At 40.4% G+C, this 25,961-nt stretch overlaps 1 protein-coding gene across 4 annotated transcripts in view; it reads right to left on the bottom strand.

Annotated features, from left to right (window-relative positions):
- The window catches only part of CLTCL1 (clathrin heavy chain like 1), a 110,639-nt gene that overhangs the window by 76,116 nt on the left and 8,562 nt on the right, over positions 1 to 25,961 (bottom strand). For all 4 annotated transcript variants that reach the window (XM_058281809.2, XM_058281807.2, XM_058281808.2 and 1 more), the window contains exons 2-3: positions 18,822 to 19,029; positions 2,728 to 2,996 (exon numbers count right to left, since the gene is read on the bottom strand). In XM_058281809.2, the coding sequence (XP_058137792.1) occupies positions 2,728 to 2,996; positions 18,822 to 19,029 (477 nt within the window). The remainder of the gene's footprint in view (positions 1 to 2,727; positions 2,997 to 18,821; positions 19,030 to 25,961) is intronic.

Raw genomic sequence — 25,961 nt, forward strand, 5'->3', positions numbered from 1 at the left:
CTTGCACGCATCAGCACTATGCATGGGCCAGTTCCACACGGGTCAAAGAGGCCTGGGGTTTGAACCTCAGACCTCCAATGTGGTACGCAGACGCCCTATCCACTGGGCCAAGTCCGCTTCCCTCGCATGTTTTGCCTTTGAAATCACTAATTCTGTCTTTGAGCAATTCAAATCTGCTCTTACGTGCCCTAATATATTTTTAATCTCATCCATTGTGTCTTTCATTCCCATAAGGTCTGTTACTTTTCTTTGCAGGCTTTCAAATTGCTCTTTTTGTTCACCCAATGTCTTCTCAATATCCTTTATTTCTTTAGTCATATTTTCTATAAATTCTTTGAAGTGATTTAGGAGAGTTGTGTGACTATCACTGATTAATTGTCTTAAATCCTCTATCTCTTCAGAATATTTGGTTTGTTCTTTTGGCTGGGCCATCTCTTCCTGTTTCTTAGTATAGCTTGTAATTTTTTGCTGATGTCTAGGCATCTGAATGTTGATGAGTTTACTCTGATGGCCAATTTCTTTCTTATGCCTATTGTGGGTTTTTTTCACAGCTTTTCTTTGATATTTGGTTCAATGTATTCTCAGTCTTTAAAATTGTCCAGCTTAAGCTTTCAAAGTTGAACCAGGGACTCACTAGTGGGGTACAGATTTTCTCCCAGGGGTTGGATACAGAGTATCCAATCAAGCAATTTCCAGACCGGCCAGCAAATGGCACTAGTTAGCACACCTTTCCACTGAGGTGTTTCAGTTTCAGCTTTCCTGTGTTCCTGCGTTGAATCTCCACAGTGGAGATTCAAAGCAGGCTCTACTGGCCAAATTCACTGAAGTAAAGCTCCCCCTATCTCCACCCCTACTCTCCTTCCCTCTTCCCTTGAAACTGCTAAAAGGGAGGAAGATGTCTGTTTCCTTCTCAGGTGACTGCAGTGAGCCAGAGGTTTATCCCAGCTCAGTATCTTGGGAGTGGAGGAGGGGAGCCCTTCCCAGCTGCCACAGGGGCTTGATAACTCACTTTTGTTGCTTTAGCTTTTTTTTCTTTCTGTCCCGCATCCTCCTTGGAGTTGCGTAGCACTGTCCTGGTCCCCTAAAGCAGGTCCCTCGGACAGCTTTTGGCTCTTTCTCTGTTGTTTTTGTGAGAGCACTGAGCTCTGCATGTTAGTCTGATGCCATCTTCCCACAATTCCCCCATGATCCCCCCCCCTTTTTTTAAACTGAAATGAATTTCACAAAACATAAAAATTAACCATTTAAAAATGTACAATTCAGTGGCATTTAGTACATTCACAATGTTGTACAACCACTAACTGTACCTAGTACCAAAATATTTTTATCACCCCAAAAGGAAAACTCGTACCCATTAAATACTCATTCCTCATTACCCTTTCCCACCAGCCCCTAAACTCTATCCTATTTTCTGCTTTATGAATTTGCTTATTCTAGCTATCTCATATAAGTGGAATCATATAATATTTGACTCTCTGTGTATGGCTTCTGTGGCAGTTTGATATTATTGATGAATTCCAAAAACAAATACTGATTATGGTTGTAAACTGGTCTGTTCCTCTGGGCTAGTGATACCCTTAGGTTATATTGAATTCAGAGGTTTCACTTTTACTTGATTAAATTATGACTAGGGCTTTGATTGGGCCACCTCAGGAGGACATTGAGTTTCTGCTCCCTTGGTGAGCAGGGATCCACAGAGAACACTATATGGCAGAGGAGCAAGTGGGAGTCTTTGCAGGCTGTAGTCCTGGGAAGTAAACACACAGAAGACAAAGACAGAGGAATAGAGATGGCTCCATAGACATGGCAGAGTCCCTGGGAAGAGAGAAAGCCTGATGGTCTACAGCGACCTTGTGGAGAGACCAGGGCAGCTAGCCCAGAGAGGAATGAGCCCCGGGAAAGAGATGAGAATTACCCCAGCCTACAGCTGCTACTGGAAGAAGTGGGACTACAGAGCCTTAAGAGGAAGAGGAAGATTGGACCCTTGCAGGCATTGGCAGTCATCTTGCTCCAGCGTGAGGTAATAGACTTTAGTGAGGGAAATAACTTTCACTTTATAGCCTGGTAACTGTACGCATCTACCCCAAATTAATACTGTTTTATAAAAGCCAACAGATTTCTGGTATTTTGCATCAGCACTCCTATGGCTAACTAGTACAGCTTCTTTCATTGAGGATAATGTTTCTGAGGTTGTAGCATGTGTCAGAACTTCATTCCTTTATATGGTTAATATTCCACTTTATGTACATATAACATTTTGTTTATCCATTCACTTGTAGATGCATACTTGGGGTGCTTTTACCTTTTGGCTTTTGTGAATAATGCTGCTACAAAATTGGTGTACATGTATTTCACCCTGTTTTCCACTTTTTAAATAATAGTCATTCTAGTGTGTGTAAAGTGATATCTAATTGTGGTTTTGATTTGCATTTCCCTAATGATTAATGATGTTGAATATCTTTTCATGTGCTTGTTGGCCATTTATATATCTTCTTTGGGGGAAATGTTTATTCAAGTCTTTTGCCCATTTTTACATTAGGTTGTCTTTTATGGTATATTTTGGATATTAAACCCTGTCAGATAGATGATTCCCAAATATTTTCACCTATTCCATGCCTTGTTCAGGGCTGCCCTCTCCTGCCTTACACGTATACCAACTTCAAATGACTTACCCATTAGGCCTCTAACTTACTTCAGACCAGCATCTGAGGACAGCCACAGGCTTACCTGGGCTGAGATGCCAATGAGGAGCAGCCACTTCTGGTAATCGTCAGTCCGGTAGTGGATCACCTGGCACCCCGCAAGACTGGTGTGTCTATCAAACATCTTCACAGGCTGGTAGTCACCTTCCATGCCCCAGTGATAGACTGTGGTCTCCGTCACCAGGGCAATGGTGTCCACAGAGATCCACTTCCAGAAAATCACCTCTTCTGTCATGGTATGAGCCTTCATTTTACTCTTCATCTCAATATTAAAGATTTGAAGGGTTTTCCCAGCTAGAAAAATAAAAATAAAAACCTGAAAGACAAATTTTTACCCTCTTCCTTCTGAATCCTTCTAATATTACTTTAAGTTATACTAAAGTTACTCTGATTAAGAGGGAAAAATCTACCTGCGTAAAAATTAGCCATACTCTGATGTCTAAATATTTAGAAGAACCGACTATGTATTAGGTTCTTCTTCAGAAGAATGGAAAGGTGTATGAATACTTATAAAACACACGAATAACAACCAGAAATTAGTTCTACTGAAGCAACTATTAAAGGCTCTAGGGAAGTGGATTTGGTCCAGTGGATAGGGTGTCAGCCTACCACATGGAAGGTCCAAGGTTCAAACCCCGGGCCTCCAGAGCTGTGTGATGAGCTGGTCCACGCGCAGTGCTGATGTGTAGGGGAGCCCCATGCGCAAGGAATGCGCCCCAAAGGACAGTCGCCCAGCGTGAAAAAAGTGCAGCCTGCCCAGGAATGGCGCCGCACACACAGAGAGCTGACTCAGCAAAATGACGCAACAAAATGAGACACAGATTCCTGGTGCTGCTGACAAGAATACAAGCGGACACAGAAGAACACACAGTGAATGGACACAGAGAGCAGACAACTGGGGGCAGGGAAGGGGAGAGAAATATTTAAAAAATAAATCTTTAAAAAAAAGAGGCTCTGTTTTAAATTTTAATTAATTTAAATGTAAACAGTCACATGTGGCTAGTTCTAATAGGGCAGTACAGTTTTAAGCAAAAGGCTTTGGCCCTCATCCTCTGGCAAGAGACCAGATTGATGCCACATTTGATAAGAAGCTGAGTTCTGATCTTGGTATCTATAAAAACTTAATAGTTAATATGAAATATTGAAATATTGCTTCCCCTTAAGATCAGGAACAAGGCAAGGATTATTTCTCTGTTGCCAGTGCAACAAAGCAAGGGAAGTAAAAGGTATAAAAATCATAAAAGGAGAAGTAATATTATCTTTATTCATAGAAAACAATTTTTACAAGGAAAATCCTAAGGAATCTACAAAAGAACAGTGTTTTCAACAGATGGTGCAGGAAAAACTAGAAACCTATGTGAGGGAAAAAATGGCATACACTTATCTCATGCCATAGATAAAATTTTACATGAAAGTGATCATAAACCTAAACGTAAAGCTCAAACTATAAACTAGAAAAAAATCTAGGACAAAGCCTTCACAAACTTGAGTACACAAAGATTCTGTAGCACTTAGGAAGTAGAAAGCATAAGAAAAAATGGATAAACTAGATGTCAAAATGAAAAACTTCTGCTTTTTGAAAGCCGTCATAAAGAAAATGAAAAGGCAATCCAAAGGATATGAGAAAATATTGCAGAAAATATCTAAGAAAGAACTTGCATCTAGAATGAAGAATTCATTACTCAAAAATAAGACAACCTGATTCTAACAAAAGATAAAAGATGTGAATAGACATGTCACAAAAAAGATATAGTGGAGCAGGTGTAGCTCAGTGGTTGAGTGCCTGCTTTGCATGCATGAGGTCCCAGGTTCAATCCCCAGGGCCTCCTAATATATATATATACTCATTATAAGCACATGAAAAAACATATGCAATATTATGCAATATTAGTCATTATTAGTAAATCCATATATCGGTGAAATATAGCTACATATCTACTAGAATGACTAAAACAAAAGAGACTGACAGTATCAACTGTTGGTAAGGATATGAAAGAAATGGTACCCTATAAGTTGTTGGGAGAAATGTAAAATGGTACAGTTTGGTAGGTTCTAATAAAACTAAACATACACTAAATATATGACCCAGAAAATATTTATAGGTAGTAAGAGAAATGAAAACACACATCCACTCAAATATTTGTATATGAAAGCTCATGGCAGCTCAAATTATAATAGTCAATTCTGGCAACAACCCAAATGTTTACCTAGTGAATGTATAAACAATGTATATCCACACAATGGAATACTACTTAGCAAAGAAATGAAATGAACTACCGATACCCATGATATGATTAAATCTCAAAATGTTATGCTGAATCAAAGAAACCAGATATAAAGGAGAATATGCCCTATAACTCCATTTTTATGAAACTATTGGAAAGACATGTAGCTTATAGAAATGGGAAGCAAATCAATGGCTCATTGGGACTGGAGGGGAGGATGAACTGACTGGGAAGAAATAGGGAACTTTGTGGAATAATGGAGATGTTTTATTTCTTGATTGTGCAGATAGTAATATAGGTGTAGAACTCTATCAAAATTCATCAAACTGCACATAAAATGGGTGCATTAAATTGTTTATGTTGGTGGCGGACGTGGCCCAGTGGTTAGGGCGTCAGTCTACCACATGGGAGGTCTGCAGTTCAAACCCCGGGCCTCCTTGACCTGTGTGCAGCTGGCCCATGCGCAGTGCTGATGATGCGCTTGCGTGCAAGGAGTGCCGTGCCACGCAGGGTGTGCCCCACATAGGGGAGCCCCACGCGCAAGGAGTGCGCCCTGTAAGGAGAGTGCCCAGCACGAAAGAAAATGCAGCCTGCCCAGGAATGGTGCTGCACACACGGAGAATTGACACAACAAGATGACACACACACACACACAAAAGAAACAGATTCCTGTGCCGCTGACAACAACAAAAGTGGACAAAAGAAGATGCAGCAAATAGATACAGAGAACAGACAACTGGGGTGGGGGGGGGGGAAGGAGAGAGAAACAAATAAATCTTTTAAAAAATTGTATATGTTAACTTAATATATTAATGAAATAGATTTTTAAGAAAGATATTATCCAATTTTTTAAAAGATTTATTTTATTTATTCCCCCCCACACACATTCATTTTGTGCTAACTGTTCTGTTCATTGTGTGTATGTCTTCTTTTTAGGAGCCACTAGGAACTGAACCTAGGACCTCCCAGGTGGGAGAGAGGTGCCTAATGACTTGAGTCACTTCCACTCCTTATCCAAGTTTTTATAATGAACATATATCATCAGAATAACAGAAAGTCATTTTTGGAAAACATAATTCATTTACAATAATGTCCAAAAATATTCAGGAGTAAATTTAAAAGATATACAGGGAGGAAAGCAGACGTGGCTCAACTGATAGAGCATCCACCTACCATATGGAAGGTCCAGGGCCTCCTGACCTGTGTGGTAAGATGGCCCATGTGCAGTGCTGCTGCGCACAAGGTGCGCCATGCCATGCAGGGGTGCCCCCACATAGGGGAGCCCCACACGCAAGGAGTGCATCCTGCAAGGAGAGCTGCCCTGTGTGAACAAAGCACAGCCCGCCCAGGAGTGGCACCACACACACAGAGATCTGATGACACAACAAAAAAGAGACGGTTTTCCAGTGCTGCCTGATAATACAAGCAAAAGCAGAAGAACACACAGCAAATGGATACAGGGAGCAGACAATGGGGGGGAAGGGGCAAGAAATAAATAAAATAAATCTTTTAAAAAAATATATGCAGGGAGTAGATGTGGCTCAAGCTGTTGAGTGCCTGCTTCCCACATGGGAGGTCCCAGGTTTGGTTCTTGGTACCTCCTAAAACCAAAAAACAACAAGCAAACAAACAAAAAACCAACTCAGGAGATCCGATGTAGCTCAGTGGTTGAGTGCCAGCTTCCCAAATACAAAGTCTTGGGTTCAATCCCTGGCCCTGGTATCTCCAAAAGAAAAAAAAAGCGGGGGGGGGGGGGTGGAGCGGACTTGGCCCAATGGATAGGGCATCTGCCTACCACATGGGAGGTTCGCGGTTCAAACCCTGGGCCTCCTTGACCCGTGTGGAGCTGGCCCATGTGCAGTGCTGATGCGCGCAAGGAGTGCCGTGCCATGCAAGGGTGTCCCCCGCTTATGGAAGCCCCATGCGCAAGGAGTGCGTCCCGTAAGGAGAGCAGCCCAATGAGAAAGAAAGTGTAGCCTGCCTAAGAATGGCGCCGCACACACAGAGAGCTGACACAAGATGATGCAACAAAAAGAAACACAAATTCCCAGTGCCGTTGATAAGGATAGAAGCGGTCACAGAACACACAGTGAGTGGACACAGAGAGCAGACAATTGTGGGGGGGTGGAGGGGAGAGAAATAAATAAAAAATAAATCTTTAAAAAAAAAAAAGGATATGCAAGAACCTACACTGAAAATTACAAAATGTTGTTAAGAAAAATTAAAGACCTAGATAAATGAAAGGGTATATAGCATAAGACAAATCTATAGATTCCATGCAATCTTGATCATAATTCCAGCATTCTTCTATATAAATGTTGACAATTGATTCTAAAAAGTTTACTAGGAAACAAAAGGACGTCTTGAAAAAGCAGAAGTCCAGAGGGCTTATATTTCCTGACCTCTAGACTTAATATAAAAAGACTCCTATTCATGAACAAAATCTCAAAGGATATGTTGACTGTTCTTCATTGTCTACAAGAATACTGTCCAAAATGGTAGCCACAAGTTGTATGTGGCTATTTAACTTTATTTCTTATTTTATTTTTTTAGTGTGGCACATTCATTGCAATTGATGAGCACATTTTGGAGCATTGTCACACAGCATGGATTATAGTTTATATTGTAGTTTACACTCTCCCACTCCTTTCAGTGGGTTATGGCAGGATATATAATGGCCTGTATCTGTCTTTGCAATATCATTCAGGACAATTCCAAGTCCTGAAAATGCCCCCATATTACCCCTCTTTTTCCCTCTCCCTGACTTCAGTACCTCCAGTGGCCACTGTCTCCACATCAATGATATAATTTCTTCCATTGTTAGAATCACAATAAGTCTATAGTAGAATACCAGTAAGTCTACTCTAGTCTATATTTCAATCCCCAATCCTGAGGATTCTGGGATGGCGATGCCCACTCCACCTCTAATCGAGAGAGGCTTCAGTCCCATGTATCTGATGGAAAGGACCCTCTTGCTTGTAGTAACAGACTGTCTTGGTTCCTTGGTATTGTGGCTGTCCACCTCGCCTCCTTGTTAGTTGTCCTGGGTGAGTCCAATAAACTGGAGAGTAGGTATTGCAATTCTGCTGAAGCTCAGGGCCCAGCTGGCACATGGACAGCCCAGGGATTCAAGTCTCTTGGACATATACCTCCCAACTCCAGCACCAACTATAGGTTCAAATAAAAGGGACAGAAGAGACATGTATAGAGAAATCACATCTGAGTTCAATTCTGTCACTCTCGGGAGTACAAACTCCAAGATAGAGCTCACTGGCAAGGCATCAAACTCCGGAGCTATCTGCCATGACTGTAGAACCTGGGTGTCTCTGGAGCCCTCAAGATCCCCACTATTTGGGGTTGTATCTACTTTGCCTGTCTATGAGATACTGCTGAGATCTGTATAAGTGTTACCTCTCTAATGACCTCCCAATTCACTTTGAAGTCTCTAAGCCATGTAAACTTATCTGTCTTTACCTTTTCCCCCTTTTATTCAAGGTCTTTTTCCTGTTGCATCACCAGCTGGTGATTGGTAGTAATCCCTTGGTGCCAGGGAGGCTCATCCCCAGGAGTCACGTCCCATGCTCAGGGAAAGGTAATGCATTTATGTGCTGAGTTAGGCTTAGAGAGTGGCCACATTTGAGCAACATGGAGGCTCTCAAGATGTAACTCTTAGGCATCCTACAACACTAGGCTAAGTTGCAATATCAAGAGCAAAAGGCTCATAAGCATAGTCGTCAATATCTAGGGTCCATCAATGGACTATCCTTCTTTAGTCATTGCCCCTCTACTTGGGGAGATTGTTGCTGTTGCATTAGAGAATGTGGCAGAGTTCCCCAGGATAAGGCATAGTTCCCTAGAATTAACTTTAAATTAATTAAAATTATTCAGTTTGTCATTTGCATGAGCCAAGTTTCATGTGTTAGATAGCTACAAGTGGCTAGTGCATTAGACAGTGTAAATATGAGACATTTCTAAGAACATAATAAAATCTGTTGGTCAGTGCTAATCCATACACTTAGAAATTTGAGACTGTACAAGTTGGGCCAGTTATATCATTTATTAAGGCAGAAGATATCCTAAAATTCAAAGGATATTAAAATAGCCACTGTGGTAGACTGTACCCCAACAGACATGTTCTTAAACTTAATACACATTCCTGTGGGTGTGAACCCATTGTTAATAGGATCTTCTGAAGATGCTATTTTTAGTTAAAATGTGGCCAAATGAATCAGAGTATGTCTTAATCCATATTATTGGAGGCCTTGTTTTTCTTAAAAAATGGAAGCAGAATTAAGAGAAGCCCACAGAGGAGCCATAAGCTGAAGTCAGGAAACAGGAAGAGCAGACACAAGGAATGAGAGATTGTCACATGATGGGAGGCAAGCCAAGGAATCTCCAGCACCACAAGGCTAATAGCATTTCCTTGCTGACAGCTTGATTTTGGACTTCAGGCCTCTAAAACTGTGAGCCGATAAATTCCTGTTATTATGCCAACCACTGTGTGGTATTTGTTATAGCAGCTGGGAAACTAAGACAGTCACTAAGGAAGACTGGGGGAAGATGGTGAAGCAGGAAGCTCCAGGAATCGATCCCTCCACCCAAGTTCCTATTGAACTGGCAAATATTTTAGAATGAGATATTTTAGAATGCTTGAGTCTAGTGGAACACTTACAGCCTCCAGAGAAGAGGTGGATAGAGAGGGTGGTAAACGTTGGTAGATATAGGTGAATTTTACAGTCCATATGACTACTGTCTGCTAATCCCAATTATGTGGCAAGCAGCTGTGGGGACTGCAGCATGTGTTCTTGGTGCAACTTATGGGTGCCAGGGCAGGCAATAGCACCTTGTCCTCCAAAAATGAGAGTTATGGGGTGGGGTGGGGTGAGGGGCAGAGGATGATGTAGTCAGACTGCTGATTGCTTTGGTGACTTGGGGGCCAATACAGAGGGCAGTCATTGTTTCAACCTCCACAGGTATAATGGCAGAGGAATCTTAGACAATACCTTTTTCTTTCTTTTCTTTCCCTGTTTGGGGGGAAAAACAATATGGAAAAGTCACAAATTGACGGCTCCAGCCCTTAGCAAGAAAAATGACCAAGCAATCCAGAGGAGTGGGAGAATTAGGTTTCCAGAATTATTGTAACATAATAATTAGAATATTCAGTTCTCAACAAAAAAATTACAAAAAGCACAAAGAACTAGGAAAGTAACATCCATTCACAAGTAAAAAAGAATCTGCCAGAAACTATCCCTGAGGAAGTTCATACACTGGAACTATTAGTCAAGGACTTTAAGTCAACTCTCTTTATTATTTTTTTAAAGATTTATTTATTTATTTTATTTCTTTCCCCTCCTCCCCACCAGTTGTCTGTTCTCTGTGTCTATCTGCTGGGTGTTCTTCTTTGTCTGCTTATGTTGTTGTCAGCAGCATGGAAATCTGTGTTTCTTTTTGCTGCGTCATCTTGTTGTGTCAATTCTCCATGTGTGTGGTGCCATTCCTGGGCAGGCTGCTCTTTCACACTGGGCGGCTCTCCTTACGGGGCGCACTTCTTGCGCGTGGGGCTCCCCTACACGGGGGACACCCCTGCGTGGCAGGCCACTCCTTGCGCGCATCAGCACTGCACATGGGCCAGCTGCACACAGGTCAAGGAGGCCCGGGGTTTGAACCGTGGACCTCCCATGCAGTAGGCGGATGCCCTAACCACTGGGCCAAATCTGCTTCCCAAGTCAACTCTCTTGAATCTATTCAATGAGCTAAAGGAATCCATATACAAAAAACTAAAGGAAATTATGAAAACACTATCAAGAAAATAAAGAGAAATTATAAAAAGGAATTAAAAAGAAATTCTGGAGCTGCAATGTACAGTAACTTAAATAAAAACTCACTAAAGGGATTCAACAGCAGATTTGAATAGTAGAAGGAAAGGATCACTGAATTTGAAGACAACTGAAATTGTCCTGTATAAGAAACAAAGAAAAAAAGAATGAAGAGAAATAAACACTGTACTGGATATTCTAGTCAATGCAATACTGAAACAAAATTTACAGAACCCAGATTATAAAGGAAGACATAAAATCATCTTTTTTCACAGTTAACATGATTCAGGATGTAGAAAATCCTAAGAAGTCCATTAAAAACTTTCAGAAGTACAAAGAACACAAGATCAGTACACAAATATCAATTGTGTTTCTATATACTACCAATGAACAATCCAAAAGTGAAATTAAGAAAACAATCTGGGAAGCAGACTTGGCCCAGTGGATAGGGCATCCATCTACCACATGAGAGGTCCATGGTTCAAACCCCAGGCCTCCTTGACCCATGTGGAGCTGGCCCACGTGCAGTGCTCATGTGCGCAAGGATTGCCGTGCCATGCAGGGGTGTCCCCCGCGTAAGGAAGCCCCACGCGCAATGAGTGCACCCCGTAAGGAGAGCGCCCAGCACGAAAGAAAGTGCAGCCTGCCCAGGAATGGCGCCGCACATACAGAAAGCTGACGCAGCAAGATGACACAACAACAACAACAAAAATGAAACACAGATTCCCATGCTGCTGACAACAACAGAAGCGGACAAAAAGAACACACAGAGAGCAGACAACTGGGGTGGAGTGGGGGAAGGGGAGAGAAATAAATAAAATAAATCTTTAAAAAAAAAAAGAAAATCTGGGAAGTGGATGTTGCTCAAGTGGTTGAGCTCCTGCCTCCCACATGGGAGGTCCTGGGTGTGGTTACCATGTGCCTCTTGAAAGAAACAAAAAACAAACAACAAGCAAAACAAATAAAAAAAAAAAACCTCAGGGAAGCAGATGTAGCTCAGTGGTTGAGCGCCTAATTCCCATGTACAAGGTCCTGGGTTCAATCCCCGGAACCTCATTAAGAAAAAAAGAAAAACAATTCTGTATACAATAGCATAAAAATGAATAAAATACATCGGAGTAAATTTTACAAAAGAAGTACAGAACTTGTATAATGAAAATACAAAACATCACCGAAAGAAATTAAAGATCTAAATAAATGGAGAGACATTCCATGTTAAATGACTAAAAGACTTAATATTGCCAAGATAGCAATTCTCCCCAAATTGATAAATAAATTCAACACAATCATTTTCAAAATTCCTGCAGGTTTTTAAATAAAAATTGATAAGTTGATCCTGAAGCTTGTGTGGAAATGCAAAGGACACAGGAAAGCCAAAACTATTTTGAAAAAATACAAAGTGGGAGAACAACATGACCCACTCTGATTTCAAGCTTACTATAAAGCCACATGTAGCAGTTTAATATTATTGATGAATTCCAAAAAGAAATATTGGATTATGCTTGTAATCTGATCTGTATCTGGGCATGATTGAGTTATGATTAGGGTGTTGAGTCCCCATGCCTTGGATGTATTGGCTAGAATATCCACCCCTTGGTGGGTGGGGTCTCACAGATAAAAGGCATGGCAAAGAACAGAGTTGAGGGTTTTCTGATGTTGGAGTTTGATGTTAGAGTTTGATGCTGAAGACTTAAGCTGGAGCCCTGGAAGTCAGCACACAGAGGAAAGAGAAGCCAGCTCCAGGAAGAAAGGAACCTTGAACCCAGAGGAAAGCAAGCCCCAGGAATGTAGGAACCCAGGAAGCCTGAACCCTCACAGATGTCTGCAGCCATCTTGCTCCAAATAGACTTTTGTGAGGGAAGTAATTTATGCTTTATGGCCTGGTATCTGTAGGCTCCTACTCCAAATAAATACCCTTTATAAAGACCAACCAATCTTTGGTATCAGCACCCTTTTGGCTGACTAATACACCACAGTAATCAAGTAATCAAGTAATGAATTTTAAGGATTGGTATACAATCAATGGAACTGGATTTTAGAGTCCAGAAGTAAATCTTTACAATTACGATCAATCGATTTTCACCAAGATGCCAGGATAATTCAAAACTGAATTTGTTATCTTTATAACAAATAAACATTCATATGCAAAACAAAAATAAAAACAAAAAAGAACTTACAATCTTAACAAACACCATATTAAAAAAAAACTCAAAAAGTGGGGAGCGGATATAACCCAAATGGTTGAGCACCTGCTTCCCACATACAAGGTGCCAGGTTTGATCCCCAGTACCTCCAAAAAACAAAAACAAAACAAACAAATAAAAAAAAAAACCCTCAGGGGAGTGGTTGAGCACTGGCTCCCCATATACAAGGTCCTGGGTTAAATCCCTGGCCCCAGTACTCCTCCCACCCCCCAAAAAAAATCAACTCAAAAAGGACTGTAAGAACTAAATATATGTGTTAAAACTATAAGATCTCTAAGATTGAGAGGCATTTAAGGGGTAGAGATTTCTTTTTGCTTGCCTATTTTTTTAATTATTATTATTAGTGGAGTAATGAAAATGCTCTAATAATGACTGAAGTGATGAATGCACAACTATGTGATTATACCAGATGCCATGATTGTACACATTGGATAGACTGTATGCTGTATGAATATGTAGAGATAAAATTGACTTTAAAAAAACTGTAATATCTCTAGAAGAAAATACAGAACCATTAAGGAAAAGAAATTAGTAAGTTAGACTTCATCAAAATTTAAAATAGTTTCCCTTTAAAATATACCATCAAGAAAATGAAAAGACAAGTTACAGATTAGGGGGAAATATTTGCAAATCGCATAGCTGACAAATGATTTATATCCAGAATATATCTAGAAAAGTTTTAAAACACTATTTAAAAATAAGACAAACAAACCAAGTAAAAAATGGGCAAAAGAGTTAAATAGTCACTTCTTTAAAAAGATATTTAAGTAGCTAATAGCCACACGAAAAGAAAAGATATTTAACATCATCAGGCATTAGGGAAATGCAAAATTAAAACCACCATGAGATATAACTACATACCACCAGAACAGCTATAATAAAAAAAAGAGAGAGAGAAAAGGAAAAAAGAAAAAAAACAAAACAAAACATAGTGTCAGGTGTTAGGGAGAATGTAAAAAAACTGGAATCTTCATACACAGCTGGTGTGAAGGCAAAAGGTACAGCCACTTTTGAAAACAGTTTGGCAGTTTCTTAAAAAGCTAAACAAATCTACCATATCATCCAGTAATTCCAATCCTAGACATTTACCCAAGAGAAATGAAAACATATGTCCATACAAGACTTGCAATGCAAGTACTCACAGCAGTGATATTCTTAATAGCCCCAAACTGGAAACAATCCAAATGCCTAACGATGGGTGAAAGGAGAAACAAAATGTGATCTATCCATACAATGGAATGTTCAGCAATAAAGAAGGAACTAACTAACAACACATATGTGTGTATATATATGTATTTATGTATGTATGTATATATATATGCACACCATATGTTACAGCATGGAGGAACCTTAAAAACACTAGGTTAAAGGAAGGAAATTAGATGCAAAGACTACATACTATATTACAGAAAAGACAAATTTATAAAGGCAAAATGCAGGTCAGTATTTGCCTAGGGCTGAGAGTGGGGACTGATTGTAAACAGGCATCAGGAACTTTTGGGGGTAGTGGAAATGCTCTAAAAGTGGTTCATGGTAATGGTTCTACAACTTGATATTTTTACTAATAATCATTTACTTGTCATTCACCCATTAGAATGGGTGACTTTTATGGTTTATAAGTTATACCTGACTAAGCAGTTTAAAAAAGGTAAGACTGGACTAGAAGTTCAACAACAGAGTGGGGGGTACCTTTTATTTCAAGTAGGACGGGACCATAGAGGAAATTTCCTCTAGCTTCAAAAGTTGTTAGTTGTCCTTAGTCTGGTTAAAAGGAACTTGTTTTACATGAGGTATAAAATAGTTAGCCTCAATAAAAGAAAAGAGAAAAAAAGAAAAAATAGGACCTACCTCCTCTGGGAATCACCCTAAGGTCAGTCACAGTAGTCAAGGTGAAGTGTGTACAACCACAAGAGGGCGCAATCGCACCACCTCTCCCTTTCCCCCAGCCATAATGGCTAACTCCGCTGAGTTGGAACTAAGTTAGCCCACACTGGGTCTACTTCTAAAAATTAAGATAAAAAGGTTAGGTTTGTAAAAACTACCTGTTTTTCTTGATAGATAACAGGCCTGAGGTTTTTCTTCATATAGCGATTAAACTGTCATTAATTAGGTATAAAATCTCATTTCTGCATTTCCATGACTAGATTGTGTCCCCTGCCACTTCAACAAATCACTGAAAGCATTTTTCATGGTACAGAATTCAGTAAAAGAAACATACAGGGATATCCACAGGGAGATGTTTCATAATAAAGGGGGAATATATCATATTTTGGCCAGTAACACATGTTGTCAGCAAACTTTTTCAATAAAGGGATATGTATATAAAGATCTCCACCACATATTAATCTGCTTTCTTTTTAAAAACTCTTTAGAAATGTAAAAGCCATTCTTAGCTGGGAGTCATATAAAAACAGACAGCAGGCTGATCCCTGGGTTAGGGTTGTAATGTTCTACTTTAAATGATGGTCACAGATGAGGTCTACTGCCCCTGGGCTTTTAAAATATTCACCTCCAGGCCATCACAGGGAAAGTTTGAAGAGAGACTGGGCTGTGTGGACCTGCTCCAGGCTTCTCCAGGACTGGCAATGACATGACTTGAGGACCTCAGAAGCTCTGGGCTGGATACAAGGGAAGACTGCAAAGGTGGACCTTTTTAAAAAGGGAAGTACAATACATGAAGAGCCTCTTTCCAATTATAAGACTTCACCAGGCAAAAGGGAGGTAATCTATAATACCAGGCCCCTTGACTTGACTTCCATGCTTTTGCACGGGTACCTATGGATTCAGTTAAGGCATGTGAAACAAAATAAGCACTCTGCAGAGCTCATTTATAATTCCATTATCTGTAATTCAATCACTGTAAAATCTTTCTCTCCTTCTGAGACAGTTTTGTTTATTTTTGTCTAAGGCCTTTAAAACATACAGTCGCCCCTCTGCTTGCTGGCGATTGGTGCTTTTAAGGTCCTAGAGCACTTTTATTGGCCACAGGGATTACAGTAAAAACGATAAAGCCTCACAGTTACATCACTTTGGTTTCACAGCCTCATACTTATCTGTGTAAAAGAAAATAGTACTCAGTATAGTTATAGTTGAAGCAGTTCATGTTAACATGGTAGGGAAGCGTAGGGGGAGAGAGCACCCTGGTCATCTGGAAGCTGGCCAGGCCCTCACAGACAGGCCATGTTATCCTCCCACTGGACATAAACCATCTCAGAGAATATCAACCTCAGACAACGTCACTATGAGACCATGATAAAGTGAGATAAAGCAAGGACAACTCAGAAGTTTGTCTAAGCATAGGCAAAAACAAGATTATTGTGCAATTCCATAAAATACCAAACACCGCTTCTTTTGGCTAAAATGGGTGACTCACATCTTTGCCATTACAGTTTTATCCTAGCTCTGGTCTGCTCTCCCTTACAGATAAGATTTAATGAGATAATCATAGAATTGCCCAACTTTCTGACTCCCACTTCCCTAGAACCTTGCCCAAATCACCAGACCAAAGTACAACACTATAACAGGCTCTTTCTAATGTCCTCTTACTGAGTGTGGTGGTTTGAAAATTGTACGTACCCCAGAAAAACATGTTCCTAAACTTACTCCCTTCCTGTGGGTGTAAACCCATTTTAAGTAGGGCCTTTTTTTTTTTTAAAGATTCACTTTATTTATTTATTTCTCCCCACTGTTTGCACTTGCTGTATCTGTTCATCTTCCTTGCTTCTTTAGGAGGCACCAGGAACCAAATGCGGGACCTCCAATATGGGAGGGAAGGGCCTAATCGCTTGAGCCACCTCCATTCCATGCTTTGTGATGCCTCTTATTGTTTTTTTCTTCTTGTGTCTCTTGCTGCATCAGCTTGCCACAACCTGCCTTTCACATCAGCTTGCTGTCTTCATTAGGAGGCACCAGGAACTGAAGCAGGTACCTCCCATGTGGTAGGAGGGAGCTCAATTGCTTGAGCCACATCCACTTTCCATAAGTAGGACCTTTTGATGAGGTTACTTCAGTTAAGTTGTGGCCCAACTTTATCAGGATGAGTCTTACTCCTATTGCTAGAGTTCTTTATAAGCAGAATGAAATTCAGACATTGAGAGATAAAGCCATAGAAAGCCAGAAGCTGAAGGTCAATGGGACCAGAGAGAAGAGGGAGGCCAGGAAAGGCTGCCATGTGCATTGTCATGTGACAGAGAATCCCAAGACCAAGGATCACTAGCAGCCCCAGAATGCCAGTCGTTGAAAATAAAGCATCACCTTGATGACGCCTTGATTTGGACTTCTCCTAGCCTCAAAACCATGAGTCAATAAATTCCTGTTATATCAACCCATTGCATAGTATTTGCTTTAGCAATGAGGAAGCTAAAACACTGAGACACCCCACAGTTCCCCATGGTGTACATTCTCTTTCACTGCACTGAGTTAAAAATCCTACTTGTTCAACTATAGATGTGTGTTCCTGGTGGTCTCTGACTGGAGGAGAATGACAACACCCCAACACTGTGTTCTCTCTGCTCCCCCTATTTTGCTCAAAAACACTCTACACCCCAGGGAATCCACACTACACACTGAAGAGAGCCTTACCAGAGAACCAGATAGACTACAATGCAGGTAATTTCTGAGATCCATTGAGAATGTCAAACAGCAAATAACGTGCTAGATGAAGTCTCTCAAAAGCACTGCAACAGGAGAGTGACTGTAACTCAAGTGGTTGAGTACCTGCTTCCCACGGATGAGGACCCAGGTTCAATCCCTGGTACCTCCTAAAAAAAAAACAAATGAAAAAACCAACTCTCATTGGGGAACAGCTGTAGCTCAGTGATTAAACACCTGCTTCCCATGTATAAGGTTCTGGGTTCAATCCCTGGTACCTCCTGAAAAAAATACTGCAACAATAAAAATGGCAGTAAAGAAAACACTACAATGTGAATACTCTATCCGAAACACCCAAAGGATAAGTGACAAAGTGAAAGAAAGAAAAGAGTCATTGAGAATCCATTTATTTTAGTAGATTCTCCATTTAAGATTGATATAGCTTACATTGCTTATACTATGTGTTCAAAATATACTTTGACAAGACTATAAGGAAAAAGGTAGAGTTGATAACAGAATAAAAGTTATTTTGAAAAAGGAAGAAAAGATTTAGCTAAGACTTTTTAAAGAAAGGTCTTAACTTCCAGGTGTCCAACTACCTATAGCAATGACAAGGCAGACCCTATTTCAGTAACAAAATAGAAGCATGGGTAAAACTAATATTTGGCATTCACAAATTTTATGTCCAGAAACAGCATTTACTTTTCAAGGCAACCAATAACACATTTCACATAAAATATTAATTGGTCTTCTATACACATAATTCTTTCATTTCCAAAATCAAGGTAATACAAAAAGATCCTATATTCTCAAAGCCAAGGCTCCCTGAGTTCAGGGAAGTGAAATTCTATTACTTAATAGCAGCGCTGTTGTTGATGTGTTTCCCATGACAGATAAATACCCATGTCTTCTATTCTAGGGTGATGGGAGCACCACTAGGGCACAGCCCCCTTAGTCCAGGGCACCAGCCTGTCCTGCTGGTGTACACAGCACAGTGGAGTCCCTGGCATTTCCAGACAGATTCCAACACCCCCCTCCGGGGTCAAGGTCCTGGGCATTCACTTGCTCTTGGTGTATCTGGCACTATAATCTGGCATTATAAAGCTCTTGTGCTTGGGGGTCTCCTATGTGAGCATGTAAAACAGCTCATGCTAAAGCTTTTGGAATTCAGTTTAATACAGTGATGAAAATTTGCTGTGAGTTTACTGACATCTGTCCAATAGTTGAGGTAACAAAGCAGCTATTGTGAGATAAAACTGCTTTATAAAATCCCATCAGGCTTACCTTTCAGAGCTATCACCTTGGATGCTGGGTTCATGATGGCACTTTCTGCAGAGATGGGTCGTCTGATTGGCGCAGCCAGATCACTTGTGTCAATAATCACCACCTGAGTCTGCTCACCAACTTTCTCTCGGACACATATAAATTTGTCAGATTCCATCGTCAGGGTGCTAAATCCAATGTTAGCGGGATTAATTCCCAGGTTTTGGAGCTAAACAGGAAAGAGGCATTTGGTTAAAGTAAGTTCCTCTCTGAAAAAGATTTTTTTCTTTTAAGCAAAGATAATAGGAGGAGGAAGAAAAGTCAAACAGGAGTTTAGAAAAAAAAGTTTACATTAAGGAAACACTTGAGGCAAACTTTGACTTGTCTTTCTATCTTTCTGTACCTTTAGGAAATACCACCAAGGGATCAACAGTACACTGTGAGTCAGCCCTCAAGGAGCTTCCAATCCAGCAGGGATGATGAGGCATGGGTCAAGAGTAAGGATAATCCCCAGGAGCTTGTGAAGAAGGCCATGAGTGATGCAGAAAAGAAGGGGTCATTTGGGGGTGGGGGAGAAACCCACAAAAGAGCAGGGTAAGAGAAGGCTTAACAGACAAGATTACAAGACTTTGGTAGGAAGAAGTCTTAGAGAAGTAAAAGCTGGGGAGAAACGAAATTCATATATGAGTTATAAGTCAGTTTGAATACTTCTTGGATTATTCTTTTTTTTTTTTTTTAAAGATTTATTTATTTATTTAATTTCCCCCCCCCCCTCCCCTGGTTGTCTGTTCTTGGTGTCTATTTGCTGCGTCTTGTTTCTTTGTCCTCTTCTGTTGTCGTCAGCGGCACGGAAAGTGTGGGCGGCGCCATTCCTGGGCAGGCTGCTCTTTCTTTTCAGGCTGGGCGGCTTTCCTCATGGGCGCACTCCTTGCGCGTGGGGCTCCCCCACGCGGGGGACACCCTTGCGTGGCACGGCACTCCTTAATATTTCTTTGTGAATATTTTAAACTGTCCTTCATATTTAAAGAACAGTTTTGCTGGAAAAAAATTCTCAGCTAGCAGTTTTTCTCTCTCAGTACCCTAATTGTATCTTACCTTTGTCTTCTCACTTCTGAGATTTCTGGTAAGAAATCTGCACTAAGTCTTACTGGGCATCCCTTGTATGTGATAATTTGCTTCTCCCTTGTTGCTATCAGAATTTTCTCCCTATCTCTGCTGTAAGGCATTCTGAGTAGTAAGTGTCTTGGAGTAGGTCTATTCACATTTATTCTGATTTGGGTATGTTGTGCTTCTTGGACATGTAAGTTCATTTCTTTCATGACAATTGGGAAATTTTCAGCATTATTTCCTCAAATACTCTTTTTGCCTTTTTTCCCTCTCAATCTTCTCTACTCACCAGGGCTGGTTGTTGAGGAAGCAGAGGGAAGTAGAATTATTTCCTACTGGGAAAAGAGAGGGGGCTGCCAACAAAGGTTGGAGAACTGCCTCTTATGTATGTTGTTGTGTTTTGTGTTGTCATTCAAATCCCTGAGTCCCTGCTCAGTTTTTTCCATTCTTTTCTCTTCCTGTTGTTTTCTCTTTGATTTTAGCTGTTCTATCGTCTGTATCACTTTTTCTTTCTATGATCATTTCGAGTCTGCTGTTGTATGCCTGTAATGTGTTTTTTATCTCACTTATCATGTCTTTTACTTCCCATGAGCTCTATTACTTTTCTGTTTAGTTTTCAGATTCTTCTTTGTGCATGCTCAGTGTCTTCTTGATGTCATTTATCTCTTTAGCCATATTGTCTTTCAACTCATTAATTTGATTTTGGAAATTTGTGTTCATCTCATTGATTAGTTGTGTCCAATCCTGTGTCTCTTCTGGGGCTTTGATATATTCCTTTTCCTGGGTCATTTCTTCCTTTTTCTTAGTATGGCTTGTAATTTTTTGCTGATGTCTAGATATCTGATTAGGGTTGTGAACTTACTCAGATATTCAATTTCTCTCTCTTTCATAGGGATTTAGTGGTGAGGGGTTTTGTGTTACTGCTATTCTTTGATTCTTGATTCATCCTGTTCTGAGTCTTTAGGATTGTACCTGTTAGTTGTTCAAATCTGGGCCCTGGACCCAGAAATAGGTTGCAGACCTGCTTCTAAGGGCCCTGGGGTAGGGAGGCTCTAAAGACCAGAAAAAACCTCTCTCATTTACTTTTTTTCTTCTTCTTCTTCTTTATTTTCTTTTAAATGTTACATTAAAAAAATGAGGTCCCCATATACTCCCCACCCCACCCACCCCACCCCTCCCACATCAACAACCTCTTCCATCATTGCAGCACATCCACTGCACCTGGCGAATACATTCTGGAGCACTGCTGCACCACATGGACGGTGGTCCACATTGTAGTCCACACTCTCCCCCAGTCTACCCAGTGGGTCATGACAGGACACACAACATCCAGCATCCATCCCTGCAGCACCACCCAGGACAACTCCAAATCCTGAAAATGCCCCCACACCATATTTCTTCTTCCATCTCCCTACCATCAGCAGCCACTGTGGCCACCCTCTCCACATCCCTACTACAATTTCATGCACTTCCTTGGTCCACCAGCAAATGGCGCTCTTTGGCAGCTCTCTTAGTTTAAAACATGGTCTCATAATTCAAACTTTCTCAGAGGCAGTTCTCCAACCTTTGTTGGTAGCCCCTTCTCTTTTCCCAGTAGGAAATAATCCTACTTCCCTCTGCTTCCCATAAGCCCTTCCAGGCTGGGTGGGGCTGTGCCATTGTTTGAATTGGAAGCCAGGGAAGGACTAAAGAGATGTGACACTCTCAGTCTTCTCTACTGACCAGGGCTGGTTGTTGAGGAAGCAGAGGGAAGTAGAGAAGATTGAGAGGGTCACATCTCTTTAGTCCTTCGCTGGCTTCCGATTCAAACAATGGCACAGCCCCACCCAGCCTTGAAGGGCTTATGGGACACAACAGACCAAATTTGACAGCTTAACCATGTCCCTCTCTCTCACCTTTCCTGGGGAGGAGGATCCCTGGGGCCCCCTTTGTCTACAGCCACTGGCCCTGAAGCCTCACAATTTCAAAAGTGTTTCTAGAGTGGGGGAGGATGCTGGCAGCTTCAGCTTTTAACTCACAGTTTTGCTGTTGCAATGCTTTTCATTTGCCCCTCTCTCTTCTGGGCGGTGTCCAGACTTTCCCTGGTATCCTAAACCCTAGAAGATTTTTTTCCAGGCCATTTATGCCTGTCCTCTAGCTATTTTTCTGGGAGAGAAAAGAGTCTCATGTCTTCCACCATCTTCCCAAAAGTATAAATAGGTCTTCATTTAGGCCGTATAAATTTACCTTGGAAGAAAGGTTCCTAATTTCAGTTTGCACAAGAAGACTTTCTTGGAAAATCCACCAGGCCCTATGACAATTTATTAACTTTAGAATCATCCTAGAGGGGAAGCAGATGTGGCTCAAGTGATTGAGCTCCCACTTACCACATTGGAGGTCTGGGTTTGATTCCCGGTGCCTCCTAAAGAAGATGAGCAAGCTGACATGACGGGCTGGTGTGGTAAGCAATGCAACAAGATGATGAAACAAGAGACACATGGAGGAAAACATAGTGAAAGACACAGTGTATCAGGGAGCAGAGGTAGCTCAAGCAATTAGGCACCTTCCTCCCACATGGGTGTCCCCAGGTTCGGTTCCCAGTGCCACCTAAAAGAAGATGAGCACACACCGAACAGACACAGCAAGAGCAAACAATGAGGAGGGAGAGGAGAAATAAATAAAACAAATCTTAAAAATAAAAGACTCGGGAAACAGACTTTGGCCCAGTGGTTAGGGCGTCCGTCTACCATATGGGAGGTCCGCGGTTCAAACCCCGGGCCTCCTTGACCCGTGTGGAGCTGGCCATGCGCAGCGCTGATGTGCACAAGGAGTGCCCTGCCACGCGGGGCTGTCCCCTGCGTAGGGGAGCCCCACGTGCAAGCAGTGTGCCCCATAAGGAGAGCCGCCCAGTGTGAAAGAAAGCGCAGCCTGCCCAGGAATGGTGCGCACACAGAGAGAGCTGACACAACAGGATGATGCAACAAAAAGAAACACAGATTCCTGTGCCGCTTACAACCACAGAAGCGGACAAAGAAGAATATTTAATATTTAATATTAATATTTAATATTTAATATTTAATATTTCTGCCTTTGCAGAAATATTAAAGGAAGCCTTAAAACCTGAAAAAGAGAGAGAGAGAGAGGCTTGAGGAGAGTAGAGAAGACAAGAATAGCAGAAAGGACAACCAAGAGTAAAAAGACAGACAAAAATACAATATGACATATGAAAACCAAAGAATAAAATGGTAGAAATAAAAAATGCATTCACAGTAGTATTGTTGAATGTGAATGGATTAAACCCCCCAATCAACAGATCTAGGAGCCTTCTTACAAACCTACAGTGGCCAAAACATAATGGTATTGGCATAAAGATGGACCCATCAATCACTGGAATAGAATTGAGAGTTCAGAAATAAACCTTCACCTCTACAGCCAACTGGTTTTTGACAAATCTACCAAAGCCATGTTAACGGGACAAAACAAATGGTGCTAGAATAACTAGATATCCATACTCAAAAGAATGAAAGAGGACTCGAGTTCACTCCCTATACAAGAATCAACTCAAAACAGATCAAATACCTAAATATAAAAGGACCATAAAACTACTAGAAGAAAATGTAGGGAAACATCTTAAAGACCTTGCAGTAGGTAGGAGTGGTTTCTTGGACCTTACATCCAAAGTATGAACAAAAAAGAAAAAATAGATAAATGGGACCTCCTCAAAATTAAACACTTTTGCACCTCAAAGATTTTGCCAAAAGGGTGAAAAGGCAGCCAACTCAATGAGAGAAAATATTTGGAAATCACACTTCCAATAAGGGTTTAATATCCATGATATATAAAGAGATGCTACAACTCAACAATAAAAAGACAAACGACCTTATTAAAAAATGGGCAAAAGACTTGAATAGACATTTGTCCAAAGAAGAAATACAAATGGCAAAAAAACCCACAAAAACCATATGAAAAAATGCTCATCATTAGCCCTTGGGGAAATGCAAATCAAAGCTACAATGAGACATCAGTTCACACCTATTAGAATGGCCACTATTAAAAAGAGAGAGAACCACAAGTGGTAGAGAGGAGGTGGAGAGATAGGAATAGTTATTCACTGTTGGTGTGTATACAGAATGGTACAGTCATTGTGAAGGACAGTTTGGCAGTTCCTAAAGAGTGACTATAGATTTGTCACATGATCTGGCAATACCACTACTAGGTATATACCCAGAGAACTGAGAGCACTGTCACAAACAGACATCTGCACACCAATGTCATAGTGGCATTATTCACAATTGCCAAAAGATGGAAACAACCCAGGTGTCTATCAAGCGATGAATGGATAAACAACCTATGGTATATACACATGATGGAATAGTATGCAGCTGTAAGAAGAAATGAAATCATAAAGCATATGACAACATAGATGAACCTGCAGAAATTATGTTGAGTGAAACAAGATAGACTCAAAAGGACAAAGACTGCATGATTGTGTTATTATGAACTAAATATATTGTGTAATCTCATGGAGTTAATAACCTGAATATGGGTCACCAGAAAATAGAATGAATTTAGAGAATGGAAAGCTAAGGGTTAACTTGTGCAGAACTGGTAAAAAGGATGTGTGTTAATCTTTGTAAATGAATAGAAAAGGTGAAAGCACAGCATAATATTTGTAACTAGCAGAGCTATTGTATGAGTATGACAGTGATTGAAAGGGAAAGTCTAAGGTCATGAATATTACTAGAAGGAAAGCTAAAAAATGTAACATGGGACTGTACAGCATAGTGAAACCTTATGTGAAATATAAATATGGGTAATACTGTATATATGACTTTTTCTTTGAAACTTAACAAATGTATGTTGTTACAAGTTGTTTATATCAGACAAAACCACACTATGCTAAGTGAAAGAAAACAGACACGAAGTACTACATATTATATGATTCCATTTATATAAAATGTAAATATAAATCAGTTTTTAAAGATGAAATTAGATTAGTAGTTATGTAGGGCTTGGGAAGGATAGAGGGACTGAGAGGTGACTAGTAAGGGGTGTGGAGTTTTTCTTCTTGGAGTAATGAAATTGTTCTAAAATTTTTTTGTGGTGATGAACACACAACATTGTGATTATGCCACGGGCCACTGAATGTACACTTTGGATGGACTGCATGGTGTGTGAATATATCTCAACAAAACTGCTTAAAAAACGAAATAGATATACCTTGTTCACTGCTGGAGGGAATATAAATGATGCAGCCACTATGGAAAAGTTTGGCAGTTCTCAGAAAGTATAAAAAATCATATGCCCTGGCAATCCCACAGAATTAAAAACATCGACTTGAATAGATGATTTAATGTATGTTCATAGTGGTATAACCCACAATTGCCGTAAGACGGAATTAATCCAAGTGTCCATGAATGGATGAATGGATAAACAAAAGACATACAATGGAATATTATTCAGCCATATAAAGGGAATGAAGTTCTGACACAGGCCATGGATGAATCTTGAAGACATCAAGTAAGTGAAATAAGCCAAACACAAAAGAACAAATATGGTGTGATCTCAGTCAGAACTATAATAGAGGTTGCCAGGGGCCCAGGTGGGAATGAGGAGTTAATGCCAAATTGGTACAGTTTCTGGTTAGTGATAGAAAAGTTTTTGTACTAGATTGTAGTGATGATAGCCCAACATTGTGAATACAATTATACATTTGAATGTGATTAAAAGGGGCAATTTCAGGCTGTGTATATACTACCAGAATATATATTTTTAAAAACCCATAGGACTGTACAATATAAACAAGTGGAACCCTAATGTAAACTATAGACTATAGTTAAAAGTAAAATTATAACATAGTTTCATCAGTTGTAACAAAGATTAACACTAATGCAAAGTGTTAATAATAATGAAAATGCATGTGTGAGGTGGCTATATGGGAACTCTTTATATATAATCTGCATGATTTTTCTATAAATCTACAACTTCTCCAACTAAAAAAAATTGCTGAATTGAAAACAAAAAATCCAAGCATGAAAAAAAGTAGCTTTAAAATATAAAATAAACATCAGCCAA

This window comes from Dasypus novemcinctus, chromosome 19, assembly GCF_030445035.2.
Source record: "Dasypus novemcinctus isolate mDasNov1 chromosome 19, mDasNov1.1.hap2, whole genome shotgun sequence".
In the NCBI taxonomy this organism is placed as follows: Eukaryota; Metazoa; Chordata; class Mammalia; order Cingulata; family Dasypodidae; genus Dasypus; species Dasypus novemcinctus.